We start from the raw sequence: 15,605 nt of genomic DNA, 5'->3' as shown, positions 1-15,605 counted from the left end.
GTCCCGTCCCGTCCCGGCTGCTCCTGCGGAACCGAAGCCGATTTACCGGCCGGGTGCCCCTGGTCCCCCCGTGCCGGTTGTTGCTTGTTGCTTTTCGGTGGGTGCTGAGATGTGACATTTCATCGCGTCCAGGCATCTGGGTTTGGTTTACGTGCCGTAATCTCGGTGTTTCTCTCGGGTTTGTTTTCCTTCCTGTTGGCACAAACGTGTTTGTTTCTCCTAACACATCCGCAGAAAACACTCTTGAAGGGCTGATAGTGTTAATTAGGGAGGAAAACTAACAGACTGTGCTAAGTTGGTTTAAAGACATGCATCAGTAAAAATTCAGGGAAAATCGAACTGGTAGAAGTAGACTTTGTTGTTTTTGTCTGTGTAGTTTTTCCTGTTAAAGGCATTTTGGGGAGAGGAGGAGGGGGAGAAAGGATGCTCGGGAGAGGTTTGGAGAGAGGGGAAAAGTAGTGTTTTGTTTCTTAAATATAAGTTGGAGAACTAGTGCTGCGACCCAGTATTGTTATACAGATGTAGCTTGGTGTATGTTTCCAATTTTATTCTGTTTGCAGACGTTGTTTAGGCACAATTTTATGGGAAATCTGAGATTATTGGCTACTTTACTAGCAAACGTGTAACTGCATGTACTTTGCCGCTGCTGATTGTATTACAGAAACACTGTATTCTTTTTAAAGGCCTCTACTTAAAATTAAAAGGTCAAGGACCCGAGCAAGCTTAGTTTTGTGTACACAGCAAACACATTAACAAATGGAGCTTGGCTTAAGGGTTTCCTTTCTTTCTCCAAACCCAAGTGCTGGCAGCTCTGAGTAGCACAGAAGGTAACTCTCCCTTTTTAAATTCCTTCACAGCGTGTTTTTAAAGTGCTGCGTTTGCCTGGTGAGCCTAACTCTGCTTCTCTGAATCCTGAGGGGAGCAGGACTCCACAGGTATCCAGAGCATTCCCTGCGGAGTCCCTGTAGCCCCCGGCTGTACTGCCTTGATCCCAGCTTCCATGATCCCAGCCTGCAGCCCACACTGTGTCCCGGCGGCCCCGTGCAAGCAGCTGTAGCTGTGCTTGGTGCTGACCCACCCATTCGAAGTTAATTCATTCCAGTTGCATTCTTGTGCTGGGCCAGCTCAGGCAGTGTCAGCATTTCTTTTATAAACCAGGGTTTCCCAGGACTTGCTGCATGTTCATGAGGTTGGAGAATTTGCTTATTACTAGAGCCTAAAGTTAGAGCTTTGTCCTCTGAGCAGATGGTTCAAATTAAGATTAAAAGGAAAATAGTGATGGCAGTAACTATGAATCTGTTAAGGATTGTTAACAAAGATTGCATTAGCTTAACTCTCCTGTTCTCTTCAATTCCTGGTTTTGCACACAACAGCCAACCATCCCCTCAGCTTCTGAGATCTGTGCTTCTCAGCTCTTGGGGAGGGGGTGAAATTTGAGGCAGCATTATCTCCCATTAAATATTTTTTTCCTGGCTCTGGAGGTTAGTGGGAATATCTGTGGTTTTCAGTGTTTTTTAACATGAACAGAACAATTAGTATTGTAGTTGATATTTTTTTTTATTCATTACTGTCTTTAGTCATCCTAAATCTTTGTTTTCATGGGCAGTATTTCACTGGCTTTCTTGGTTAATTTTGAGTGCCACTTGTTGCTTTTGAGAGTGTGTTTTGCACAGGGAAGGTGGATAAAGATCAAACTTACGATTATGCAGCTAATCTTGTGATGTGAGAAGAAGGTTGCTAGAGATTGATCTCCCTCATATGTTTTTTTTCTCAAAGCTGCAATAAAATGCAGGTGGTGTGTACATGCTCAGAAGAAGCCAAACCACAGCTCCTTTCCCACACGTCTGTCAGAGGGATGTCACTTTTGCTCTTACCTTTTTATGCTGCTGAGACTGAGACACCTGGCAAGGCCCCCTGTAGTGATGGCGGGGTGCTGCAGCACTTTCCAGGCTTTCCTCAGGACACACTGGGTATTTGTAAAACAATAAGTATGCAGGCAAATCACAGAAGAATGCTGGCTTATTTGTCATAAAATAGCTTTGCAAAGTACATTGTAAAGCTTCTGAACCCTGCTACAAATTCCACTTCTCACCCACACTGATGATGAAAACAAGGAAAGTAGGACTTGATATGTTTAAATGGAACAGTACTGGATGTTGTTAAGTTATGCATAAAGCCAATATGTTTAAATGGAACAGTACTGGATGTTGTTGTTAAGTTATGCATAAAGCCAGAGGACTACAAACAGAATATATGTTATTTTCAGTAAATTGACTTGCATTGAAGTCAGTCACCTCAGTGTCTTGCCTGTATGCTGCCTCCTTGGTTTCTGTGTTTTTTTTAATGTTATACTTTAGAGTTTTTTAGATATTAGGACATAGAGGGTATAGGTTTATGTTGCATACCAAACATTCTGACTTGGCTGTTCAAGGTAGCTTATTGAATTATAATAGTCTTCAGTAATTTAGTTAATATTGCTGTACTTTCTGTACCTGGTGCATTCTGCATCAAATGCACCCTGACTTTGTGGAATTGCTGCACAAACTACAGGTGAAGTACAAAATCTGAGAAAGAGATGAATGGGCAAAAAACCTCTTAGTTTGCATATTTTCCATGCTTATTCTCTATTCTGCCATGGGAACTCAAAAATTAAGTATATTTTGTGTTGTATTCTCCTCTACACTCAGTGCTAAGCATGCTACATCTGCTGTTGACTTAAAGGTAACTGCTGTTATAAACAGTCCAAGAAGTTCACAGCTGAAACATTGATCTTTCTGTTCACTCTCTGGCTTTTTGTGTGGCTGTGGATGCTCTAAGCAACTGGAGAATGAGTGTCCCTTGGAAATGGAGTGACACCATACTTAGGAGTGCCTTGCTTCACTTGTTGCAAGTGTCTCAAGGTGGTAGTCAAGCCTCAGTCTTACAGTAATGTAAAATGAAAGGGTTTCTGCTTTTTTATAGACTGTGTGCTATAAGCTCTTTTAAATTAATTCTGCCGGTACTTAGAAGGCAAATTTTGATCACAAGTGGCAGATCAGGTGCCAGGTACTTGGGAGAGGATAGAAGAGTAAAGGGTAAAAATTTTATACCTCTATGTAGCTAATCCTGAACTTCAGTAGGTTTGCTTTCCAGTTGTTTGAGATTTTAACATCATGAATGGTGTCTCTGCTGTACCTTTGTGTGCTGTCTTGAATACAGAGAGTAAGGCAGGTTGCTGCTCTTGTTTCATTGCTATGAAGATAAACAAGAACATTTTAAAAAAGATAGTTTGAGTCTTAGCATTGTGTGACAACAGCAAGCACAGCTTGCAGGTGGATTGAGAGCAGTGACCTAAGAGCAGCCATGTTGACTTACTCATTTTGCAGCTTTTTCATTGTTACTTTGCGTGCAGGGAGGCCAGGATATCCATTTAATTACACAGGTGAGTGACGAAATGAGTTGTTTAAAATCTGCCTCTCAGTATGCATTTTACCTAGACACTCTGTCTCCTCTAGAGGTGTAAAGACACCTCCAGGCAAGGTCTGCCTTGTTGTGCTGTGGATTTGTGTCAGGAACTAAACTGTGCTGAATTCAAAAGCATGTATTTTACTTTTGTTGAAACAAACCAAAGTCTCTTTCCTTGCACGGGAAGAGACCCTGGCTTCTTCTAAGACACATGAAATCTTGAGGTCTGCACTTGGCTAGTCTCTTCTCCTACCTCTCTGAACTGTGAGAGCAGAAAGCTTCAGTGCTTGGAGAAGCTGCAGTTGTTATTAAAGAGCAGTCACTGTTGTCTTGCTTTTTGATTCGAGAGGAGTTTCAAGCCTGCCACGCTTAATTGCTCTGCTGGTCTTTGATGTGTGCCCTTCCAGGCCGGCCCTTCCTGATCTAGGGAAAATGATCCATGCAGTAAATCTGCAAGGAACAGAGGAAATAAAATGCATGCAAATCAAAGTATGGGAATATGGATTTTTTTGTTAACTTCAAGCAATATTTTAGCATTTTTAGTATTTTGAGTCTGTGCTTTTGCACCTCAACTATTTGAGCATCAATCTGACAACCCTCTGTCGTTGGATAACTGAGCCTCACTTGTGTTACATCGCTAATAAACAAAGCCTACAGTACTCTACTACACTGTCCCCTTTCCTGTGCTCTGTTGTGTAATTTCACTAAGACTTTTGCTCAACGTAAGGTTGGCAAACTTGGGCTGATTGAATCCTTCTGCTGTTGCAATTCTGTGTTGTGTAAGTGGGCTGGGCAGGGCAGCAGTGCTCGGGGTCAGGCATGGTGTCTGTTCACAACACACTGCTGGGCAAAGGAGTCCCCAGAAATCTTGGAGAGTGCCAGGTAGGAAGACTTAAAAAATGGCTGAAATTAGCACTTCACGACACATGCTCTATACCAAAATAAATGGGTAAATTGATCCTTGACTGGATGATCTTTACAGCTGCTTGTGATCAAAGCCCGCTCTTCTACTCACCCAGAGTGCAGCAGATGAGTTTGCACTGTGTGAACAGAAACAGTAAAGCCAGAGGGATATTAAGTGTTTGAAGCTTATTTTTAGTCTGTGTTCCAATATATTTGATTTAGTCAATTTCAGATGGTCTGTGTGTTCTGTAGATGGTACAATAAGGAATGTCTATAGACATGTTTGAATATGAGTTCTTTAAACAAAATCTTTAAAAATGAGAACTCTGCCCTGCCTTTAAGGTACACACGAGTAATACCAGATTTCTACATTTCTCAAGTGATAATTCTCATTGAAAGCTGCTGGACCTTAAAATATTTTTTGAAAAGGATACCTAAATCATCTTACAGTCTTTTGAAAACCCAAGTAATCACAGGTATATTGTTATTGATGAACAACCCACATCTGTGCTTCCTCATGTGCGCTGTTTCAGTTGTTCAGTCAAACGTGTTTCAGGACTGTGAAGCGACTTGGTCAGGAAAGTAATCAGGTTAAAAAGAACCCAGAGAAAAAAAAAAAACAAAAAGTGCTGTCCTCCTGGCAGATTTCCAAGTCATTTTGGTGGCTGTGGAGAGAAAGGGTATTGAGAAAGGGACAGACATAAAAGCAAGGTTTGCTATTTTTGGTGCATTGTTCTTGTTTTGGTGAGGAATGCGATGAGCCGGGCTGGTGGATCTGCCAGGTTGGGACAGTGCTCCAGGAGTGGAAGGTATAACTTCAGGCTGAAAAAGCACTTGGGCTTGGTCACGCCTAGGAGTATGTAAAGACCGAAGCCATTATGATAAGGGTATATTTGTGCTTCTGGGAAATGTAACCATCCATTTTTGTCATGGCAGTCTGTTTTGAAACACAGATTCTGAGAATCTGTGCTATAGAGTTCAAGGTGTACAGCTGAACTTCAACTTTTGTTCTTTTCTTCAAATCCCTCTCAGTGCCAGTTCCAGCTTTTTAAAACTCTCTATTGGCTCTGATTCTCATTACTGATCCAGCCTATGCTGTTCTTCCTGCTTCTTGGAAGTCTTTTGTTTTATTGCTCCTTACAGAACAGAAGATTCAGCTTAGATTCATAAAACACTGCATGTCCCACGATTTTAGAGCATCTTTACCACAAAATATCACGAGTAAGATCTAGCTCTTGTTTTGGGGGGAAGAGAATATGACTGTAGCATATGGTGAGCTCTGATAGCTACAAAAGTAATTTTTGCATGAACACAGGTGAAGACAGACAGTATCTGAAGGCAGTAAATGGACTACATAGTTCTGGTCTTAATAATAGTCCCATGTCAGCAGCCATACTATATGTTCCAAGGGCCTGTTTTGTGCTGTGTGTAGAAAATGGTGACTGACACAATCATGAAATACTGCAAAAAAATGCATTAATTTCCCTTTTGTGAGCTATGGAAACCAGTGCTCTAACAGCAGCATGCTTCTTAGCAACGTCAGAACAGGACCATGAGTGTGCACTGACAGGAGAGTCATGACTTGGTTATACTGTCAGATATTTTACTCTTTATAACTAGCCAGCAGGTTTCTGAAAGGAAACATTTGAGCATTTTAGCATGAAGTTTTATATAAGTATTTTTATGATTTTTGTTTTTCAGGCATTTATAAAATATTTATTCTCATTCATGAATCGAGCTTCCTTTTTAAGTCATGGATGACAAGGCTTCTGTTGGAAAAATCAGTGTCTCTTCAGACTCGGTATCCACTCTTAACAGTGAAGATTTTGTCTTGGTTTCCAGGCAAGGGGATGAAACACCATCTACAAATAATGGTAGTGATGATGAAAAAACAGGACTGAAGGTAAGAATCAATAACCTGAGTTTGTTCCCTATTCTTCTAACTCAAACTAACTGTAGAGAGCTTAAAGAGGGACTTCTTTGTTGTGGAAAACTTGACGGAAGGGAGAGCTTATTCAAGAATCAATTCTGCCAGTAATTTCTGCATTACTTTTCCACATGTCAGACGTGATAATTAGGTTTTGGGTAAGAGCTCTGTCCATCACTACCTGTGGGGTTTTTTCCCCCACTTTTTAGAATCTTTCATGAAGTGCTTAGGATGAAACAGACTGTCAAGAACTTTGAACTGTGATTTTATCGCAGCTTTCAGATAGAACGCAATATTAACATACACTTGATTTGACCATATCTGTTTATTCAAACATATATTAAAGTTTTCCCCAATGTGAAACGTTCTCTTTAAGAAACATAGCAGTATATTTATAACTAACAACTTGGAATTAATCTGAGAATACAAGCCTATGTGGTAGGCTTGTGTGAACTGCAAGGGCATTGACATCTTCTCACTTTTAGAAGTGCTGTCCTCAACAGGCACCCCTGTCAATCTCCTTTTTCTTTTTTCTTTGGCTACTTAAAATCTTTCGTTCCAATTTGTATTTCAGCAGTCCTCAAGCAAAGTGACAAAAGTAAGGTGGTCACTCCAAATTCCATTATTTTATTCCATAAAAGTAGATCTTTCCTAGAGTGAGTCAGTTAATGTGTTCTGCAGTCACATCTGTGTCTTCAAAACAATGTCTTTAATGATGATAAGAAATCATGTGTTCTGCCTGTTGGACTGGGTGTTCCTCTTCTCCTTAGCAGCAGTTGGTAACAGAGACTGTATTGAATGTTTCTTGATGTTTTTCCTCATCTTGCTTTGATTGTTTTCTTGCATTTTTTTGAGTTCTGGACAAGGCATGCAATTGTAGTGGCTATTTTCTCTTACGAAGGGCTTCAAACTAATGATGTTAGTTAAGAGTCTCAAGATCTTACTTTTGCTTAATTGGACAAAAATGTTCACTTATAATTTATTGCTGTTGCAGAAGATTGCCCCTTCACATCACAGGATAGTCTTAAAAAAATGTGAAAACTTCTTGAGCAATCAGCCTGGTGATCTAGGAAACCCTCTGAAAGACTGTGACCTCATGCTTGTCTTTCTAGATGCTGTACATAATACCAGCAGCTAAAAATACTTGAGAATTCAGAATAGTCCCCACAGTGGTGCTTACCTGGAGGATGCTTATGTGGCAGTAGCTGTAATTAGCTTTCAGAGTTGTGATGCATCATTTGAGACCCCAGGAGGCAGACACAGTCAACCAGATTTTCCATTCCATCCTGTTACTCCCCAAGAAACTTCAGAAATGTGCAGTGCTGTAGCCTGCAACACTTCTTGCTCTACAGGGGAGCTCCAAGGTTCTAACCACTGCCTTGGGTCCTGCCGTGTCTGCATGACACACTGTGTCTTGTTCAGTGCCATCAAAGACATTGAAGAGACTTATATACAAAGTCATTTTCATTAAGCTTGCAAGTATTTCAGAAAATAATATCCTTAGTCAACTTCTAGTTGACTCCTGAAACTTACATTTTTCCTCATGTTTACTTCCAAAGTGGTTTATAAAATGCTGGCTACTTGTATCCTCTCTCTTGATGAAATAACGTGAGCTCTGCTGCCTCCTGATCACCAACAATGGCAAAATGAAGTTACACTGTTCCCTGGTTTGGCACTGAATGTCACAGGGCTTTTCAGGTCTTCAAGATAAGCTTCTTTATGTATTTGGTGCCAAAACTTGAGCACAAGCCTTGAACAAAGTGATTCACCTTGAGCTTTTCAGTACTGTGGCCTTGGTGAGGCTGTGCCTGTTGGTTATTGGCTGCGGCTAGATGGTTGAAGGCAACATTACACCTTGGATAAGCAGCCAGTGCAGTCTGACTTCTCCTGTCCACAGATCTAACCTTTCTTCTGCTTAAGGAGGGGAAAAAATTCACAGGAGAAAGGGAAAGAAGGATTTTTAGCTGTTCCTAGGGACAAAAATTGCCCTTTGGTGGTTTTCTACAAGGAAAGAGATCTCCCCTAGAATACGGCTTTGTTCTTGTTACCTTTCCTTCCAGCTTGCAAATAGTTGGCAGCAGCCAGGTCTACTCTAGTATTAAGTTGTTTATCTACGTGGATGGGTAAATGGAGCTATGAAGGTTGTTACAGATACATTAACAGGACCATCACCATGATATTTAAAAGTGCTTAAGTAGTAAATGGAAAATTGTTATTAGCAGGACAAGATGAGAGCTCAGGTTCTGTATTTCATAGAAACAAAGGAGGAAATAAGGTGTTTTTCAGGGAGAAGCAATTGCTTTCATATTTATAACCAAGGTTGTTTGTATGTGTCAAAACACATTTGCTTTGATGTGTCCACTGAAAAAAGCAGGAAGTAAGTTATGGTTCATATTTGAGCAAGTGTCTTTTTCAGGTGATCTTTTTCTTCAGGAAGCAGTTTGAGGAGCTTTCATTTGTAAAGCACAGTCTGAGGATGCTGCTTGAAGTTTAGACTTGTGGTTGCCAGTTGTGGTAGGCTGTGGAGTTTGTACATGTGAACCAAGGCTCTGATTTCAAATTTGTTGATATGCTGTAGTTTTAAGTAACAGTGCTGTGGACTGAATTAATTCATGTTTTCATTTTTGTTCTTTCTCAAGTCCAGACAGATAAATATTACTTCTAAATGCAGTCAGGAACCATATTTTTCTTCAGTTCTCCAAAATTCATAAAGGTGTTTTTTCTTTTTGTCTCTGCTGAAGTACAAGGTTCACACAATTTAAAAAGAGGTTGGCAGTGATTGTTTCCCAGAAATACCATTTGCTAGCTGTCTCTGCTTTCCAGTACTGTCTGTGTCTAGGTTTGCCCACTGCCAGTGGGACTGAGCTGAGTGTACAAAGGCCTTGCTTCTGGAGCACATGGCAGAAAAAGGAGCTCTTGAACTACATGATACAACTGCAGGGCCTCTCACAGCTGAACTGCTGCAGTTCTAGTAAATCCTCTGTATTACTGGAAAGGAAGTTTTGAAGGAGGCTACATCCTATTTAAAGGTTAAGTAAAATTAGTTTTCAGTTTTGTGAGAAACAGAAAACAATGACTAGGGTAAATGGTTTCTTTCCTCCTATATGTGAGGCATGTATTAGATCTGCCGTGTTTGTTCTTCCATTCTGCCTGTAGTTCTGCTGCACTTGGTCATGCTGCTGTTCATGTTTTTCTTGGGTTTCCATCTTAATGGTCACTGTTCCCATCATGGGAATTTATACGGTCATATAAGAGACTTTGGTTGACATTAAGTTAGTCTTGGTTTGTATTTTAGGACTCATTTCTCAGCAGAGCTTCTTTAGTCCAAAAGTATAATTACTGTGTGGTTTAGAATTCTTTTTGGAGAGTAGACTGGGCTGAGAAGGAAGGCTTTCTTGGAGGGATTCTTTTAAATTACTTTTTAGATGAAGATTTTAATTGTGAGGTTTCAGAATATTTATGAGATTTTATTTTTTTCTTTTTATGTGTCTGTTTCCTGTCACACCGTAAACAGCTCAGACTCGTGTTTTACCTGCCACTACTATTTTTAGGAACTTCTATTTTCAATATCATATTTTATAGGGTAGTATCTAGATATAAATTATTGATGGTGATTATTTTACCAACTACAGTAAATCACCATTCAGACTTTAAAAAAAAGCCTTGTAATCTTGATAGAATTGAACATTCTTCATGCCATTGCAACACTTGATTTTCACAGAATATAAATTCCTCACTGTCCTTTCCCAAACTCAAGCTTAAGCCTGTTTAATCACTGTGAGCAAAAGCAAATGAGATAGATGGCTTTGCCAGAATGAATTTTAACTTCAAGTTTCATAGAAAACAGGTCCAACAAAATGGAAGTTACTTTATTTTTTTTAATATAGACTTTAATGGGTTTGGCAGGACATTCTGTTTAACTCTGGCTTCCTGCAAATAGTATTAACCGTGTACAGTAAAGTCACATGGTGCATCTTCTATCATCATCTTTCTGACAGATGTCTGCAAAGACCTGAATAATGAACTTGATATGTAAAGAGATTATACCTTTGACCATATGCTTGTGGAAGATTTTTTCATTGCTTCCACGATGTATCATATAATCGTATACTAAAATTATTGGGAGAAAAACAGAAATCTGTGAATGCCTGTAATTAGTTGCAGATTACTGATACTTCTGCAGATGTAGAGCTGAGAAAGGTGGTTACTCTGGCTTCCTCCTGGCAGATGATCCCAGACAGCACATTAATGTATTTTTAACCCATACTAAAAAATTACTTTGTTTGAGCATGAGTTCCAAGAGCAAAAACATCTCTAGGCTTTTGTTGCTATTTAGATTCTGTAATAAAATTGTCACTAGGTTACTACATATTTTTTTATGTCCCTTCTGTCCCTAGGAGCTTGTGATTGCTGTTCTTTTAATTACCTGTGAATTTAACTTTTTGCCTGCTTTCTTCTGAAGAGCATTCTGGGTCTTTTCTTCTCTTAAAGTAATTGTATTCTGCTCTATTGTAGAGTAAATCCAGGTCAGAAGTTTCTGTTCTTTGTTAATATTCTTGTACAATCAGTAGTTTTTTTTCACCAGAAAACTAATACACAGTTTAGACCTTTGATACAACGTAGATCAAGGCTGCAGATCCAGATCATTATCTGGAGAGTGTGAGTCTGAGTGTGAAAGAGAAGCCAGTAGGTAAACTTCTTCCCTTTCCCTCTGAACTGCAAAGTTTCTCTTTGGGGATGCAGTGGAAATGACCATCGGTCAGAACTCTGATTTGCCTGAGAAGCCTCTGATCTCACTGTAATTATTCCTGAGACACGCCTGGTGCAAATGTAGGTACAAGTATTTAAGTGACATCTGACATTTTGGTCATAGTATATTTAATTCATTGCAAGGGTCATTTGAGTGCACAGAGGTGTTCTGTGATCTGTTCCAGTGTTATTTCAGCAACTTTAACTGGACTTCAGGTTGATTTACTGCTAAAATGTGAGAACCTTGTCCACTGCTTCAGGTACTTTCAAGATGCTTTTAATTTTCTACTGTGAGATGCTAGTTGTGAGGCAAATTGAGTTTGCTTCAATACTGAGATTGTGTTCTGGGCAGATGTCTGCACTGTGTTCTTCCTCCTGTTTTAACTACTTCCTTTCCTTACTATCTTATTCTAAAGATAGTACAGAAAACTTTCTTTATATGTAATACTCCATTTACAGTCTTTTAAGAACCTGGGGTAGTTGCACAATTTGGATTTCATGAGCTTGTGTGTAGCATCTGAAATCAGCAAGCTTACAGAGATGCAGGGGCTCATGTCTGCTCATGGGGCTGAGTTTTGATGGCAAACAGTGACCAGCAGTGGCTGAAGTGCTGGAAGCAGCTTCCTCTGACAGCCAGCTGGTAAAATACTTCTGTAATCTCCATTTCTTTGCTTTATTTCTGGACTGTGTAAAGCATCAGTCACTTCCCTGTTAATTGCAGAGGAATGGACAAAGTTTCCTTAGATACAGTGTCTAGGAGTTTCCTGAAATTAATGTTTTCATTCCCTTGCTAGCTTAGGGCCTAATTTTGCACCATTTAGGCTGCTTCATGCTTTCATGTTGACTTCAGTGAGTGCAAAGTCAGGCTGTAGATTAATGTTGGGAAGTAAAACAACACTACCTCTTCTCAGCATGAAGGCATAACCCTCCTCCACAATCTTCTCTTCCTGTGAAACCTTGCTAACCTACCCATGAACCACGTAGCATGTTTACTTATATTTGGTCCTTTCTGGTCCTGTTGAGAATTATTAAAGACCACTGTACTGTGGACATCTGTATGTTTCTTCTGTCATAAGCAAGTCTTTGTAGTTGGTGATTAAAGACTAGTTTTAAAGTAGTCTCACTTTTTCCAGTGCTGGAAGATTGCTGCTTTGAGCTTGTTGATGTTTTACAGCAGGGAGGATATAATCCCTACTGGTGGGCATTTGTACATTGCAGTTTGTGTTTATGGCTGTAACTAGGTTAGATTTGTTAACTGCTGCTTTGGTTGGCAGAAGAAGCCATATGAATGACCCTGTGCCTGAAGGGTATTATTTTTCATTTAAACAGTTGTTTTTTTTGTGTGTCCCAACTTGTTTATGGCTCTTAGATTGTGGGGAATGGAAGCGAACAGCAGCTGCAGAGGGAACTTGAAGATGTGCTGATGGACCCACTCATGGAAGATCAGTCAAGTGACCGGGACCATGGAGAAGAAGTTAGGACTGATGGAGATGGGGAAGAACCTGTTGTTCTTGAAGCTTCTGCATCCTCTACCATTAACCCAGTGTCGGTGGCAGGACTCCAGAAACCAGATATGAGTTTGCCTGTGAAACCATCCCAGGGAGGTTAGAAAAAAAATGGGGAATACCTGGTGTTATCTTCTGAACGAGCTTTATATGGGGAAAGGGAGGAGAGTTTAGGCACAGGTGTGTCCACCCATCTTTCCCCATTTCTCCCATTATAATCACATAGTGCAGTAAATGCCAAGTTATGTGATGTAAGTTGCCATATGATGAAGTGTCCTCTCTGCTGAAAATAGTTGCCATACTAGCCTTGAGATGTGCAGAGAAATACTGTGCTTCCTTTCCTGGCTCTGTAAGTCAGTTTAGCTTGTCTATGCATGTTACTGCTGTAAAGGAAACCAGTGCACTCCTGTGTTGCGAAGCAGCCATCTGAGTGAACTGGTGTGAAGTTGGCACAGCTGAATTGCTTCCTGCCATCAGTAACTGGCTTCCAGGCAGGGTATTTCTGTAGTAGTCTGGCCTGGCTTTCTGTTCTGTGTTTCTTGTTGCTTTTGTCATTTAGTTAGTGATGAGTCAGTCTCTGACCATTTACTCACTTGTGCTTTGTCTTGCTTCTTGCCTTGAATGCTGTCTCACCCCAGGCTGTGAGGATCTGAGCCCCTTCACCCCGCTGACAGATGAGGACAGTGTGGTGTTCAGCAAGCTCACCTACCTGGGCTGTGCCTCTGTCAACGCTCCCCGCAGCGAGGTGGAAGCCCTCAGGATGATGTCCATCTTACGAAGCCAGTGCCAGATTTCTTTAGATGTGACCCTGTCAGTGCCTAATGTCTCTGAAGGAACAGTGAGGTATGAAGCTTGCTCAGGTGGACTCTCTGACTTTTTGCATTTAATCTTAACTTCCTTTTAGCAAAGGACACAAGCCAGCAGTTTACCTGGGAGGAGACATGAGCATCTTGGGATTTGGTTTAGTGGGAAAAGTGGGTTTGAAAGAGATCTGAGAAGAGTGATGTTTTGAGTTTCTTTACCAAAGACATTTTATGCTCAAGGGTCAGTATGAGATGATAGGAAGATCCAAGGTGTCCCAAAAGCCATAGTGGGAATGGTTAGGGATGAACACTGGAAACACCCTGGGAAATACTTGGTTGTAGGGATGGAAAGTGGCTGATACATGAGGGGAGAGGCTATCTGCTGCTGTACATTAAGGTAGCTTTTTGAAAGCTAAGCCCAGAAAATCTTAGAGAAATTAATTGTGTCAATGTCTCTTGCACTGTACTTTTTATGCTGTTTAATTTAAACATAATTACTCTGGTCAATCTTTGCAATAAATGTCAGGCAGTTGCTAGTTCTTTGTGATGGACTGTCTTGAGTAGCTGTGAAATTGTTAAAGCTGGCAAGTTAGTATCTGGCTGAAATAATTCTTGGAAAGCTGTGATTTATTTATTTTTATCTCTCTCTTTTAACAGACTTTTAGATCCTCAGACAAACACAGAAATAGCAAATTATCCAATCTATAAAATCCTTTTCTGTGTACGAGGGCACGACGGGACCCCTGAAAGCGACTGCTTTGCGTTCACTGAGAGCCACTACAATGCAGAGCTCTTCAGGATTCACGTCTTCAGATGTGAAATCCAAGAGGCTGTAAGTTAGATCTTTTTGTCAAATGATAATTATGTACATGTAAACGTTATCACTGACTTAAAACTGCAGTATCTTAGGCGTTTTAGAAGTAGTGTGATCAATCACTTCTGGCTTTTTTTCTACCCTGAGCTAAGATAATTGTAGAAACCTTAGATATGAAATAGGAATGCACATGATTTGGTAGTTTATCCTTTTCAGAAACATAGAAAACCAGTTAATTAGAAGCTAAAAATTTATTATTCTCCTACCATTACTTCTTATGCTATTTCTGGGTGAAAATGAGGTAGGTTCTAGCTGCTGCATTCCCCGCAGCTGCTGATCCGGTGCCGTCCCCCTGCAGGTGAGCCGCATCCTGTACAGCTTCGCCACCGCCTTCCGCCGTTCTGCTAAACAAACCCCGCTCTCAGCCGGTGCCCCCCCGCAGACTCCGGACAGTGACATTTTCACCTTCTCTGTGTCCCTGGAAATCAAAGAAGATGACGGGAAAGGTTATTTCAGGTATAGATTCTTCATTTCTGTGCATCTGGTTCTGTCAGAAAGCGAGTGAACAGAGAGTGTGAGTCAGAGCTGGTCCCTAAATTCCCTTTTTGAGAGTTTCCTATTCTAGTTTAAATGAATCCCAGACATAAACATTTTTGGGAAGTAAAAGCAGTGATGACCCTGGACTATTTAATCTTGATTGTTGAACATAGTGCTACCTGTAAAGTGCTTTTCTATTTTGTGTTTTGCTATTGTTTTTAAACCCTTTTCTGTGCAATGCATTTTAAGGCATGTTCGACTGAATTGTTGAAGCTGAAATGTGTCATTATGTGGTGGGTTGATCTCTGCAGTAGTTATTGAAAGTAGAAAGTAAGGCATAATTCAAATTTGTTGTCAGAGATCATTAATATTAATTGGTTCTGCTGTGATCTGTTACTTAAAGTATTCACCTCTTCTGGTCTGTAAAATAGTGTTTCCTTCAAAAAAGCTTTACAGAGCTTGTCTCTGCTTCTAACTGGTTCTGTTTCCTGACCCACTTATCAAAATTTAATTAAAGTTTTCCTCTTTTTTTTTTTTTTTTTTTTTCCTGAACCAGGCATTTACTGTATTAGCAAGCAGTGATGTAGGGTGAGGGTGTTAGAGCAGCTTTTCATGCTGTATCAGCTAGTACTGTTTTCATATTAAGTTTGGTGGTGGATAAACTTGTTTTATTAACTGGTTCTGTTTCCTGACCCACTTATCAAAATTTAATTAAAGTTTTCCTCTTTTTTTTTTTTTTTTTTTTTCCTGAACCAGGCATTTACTGTATTAGCAAGCAGTGATGTAGGGTGAGGGTGTTAGAGCAGCTTTTCATGCTGTATCAGCTAGTACTGTTTTCATATTAAGTTTGGTGGTGGATAAACTTGTTTTATTAAAAAGACCATTTTTAGTTTATGCTAGAAAGTGTGGGGGTTTTCCTGCTG

General features: G+C 40.2%; 1 protein-coding gene across 1 annotated transcript in view; it reads left to right on the top strand.

The window, feature by feature from the left end:
• The first annotated feature begins 6,051 nt into the window (after positions 1 to 6,051).
• RABGAP1 (RAB GTPase activating protein 1) overlaps positions 6,052 to 15,605 on the top strand; it is a 64,478-nt gene continuing 54,924 nt past the window's right edge. The window contains exons 1-5 of the mRNA XM_009998829.1: positions 6,052 to 6,250; positions 12,393 to 12,627; positions 13,167 to 13,371; positions 13,989 to 14,163; positions 14,504 to 14,661. Coding sequence (XP_009997131.1) covers positions 6,101 to 6,250; positions 12,393 to 12,627; positions 13,167 to 13,371; positions 13,989 to 14,163; positions 14,504 to 14,661 — 923 coding nt within the window. The 5' untranslated portion in view covers positions 6,052 to 6,100. The remainder of the gene's footprint in view (positions 6,251 to 12,392; positions 12,628 to 13,166; positions 13,372 to 13,988; positions 14,164 to 14,503; positions 14,662 to 15,605) is intronic.

The sequence above is a fragment of the Chaetura pelagica genome, unplaced genomic scaffold (assembly GCF_000747805.2).
Source record: "Chaetura pelagica isolate M959 unplaced genomic scaffold, ChaPel_1.0 scaffold405, whole genome shotgun sequence".
Taxonomy (NCBI): Eukaryota; Metazoa; Chordata; class Aves; order Apodiformes; family Apodidae; genus Chaetura; species Chaetura pelagica.
The sequence above is the reverse complement of the archived record's forward strand: the minus strand, read 5'-3'. Positions and strand labels throughout refer to the sequence as shown.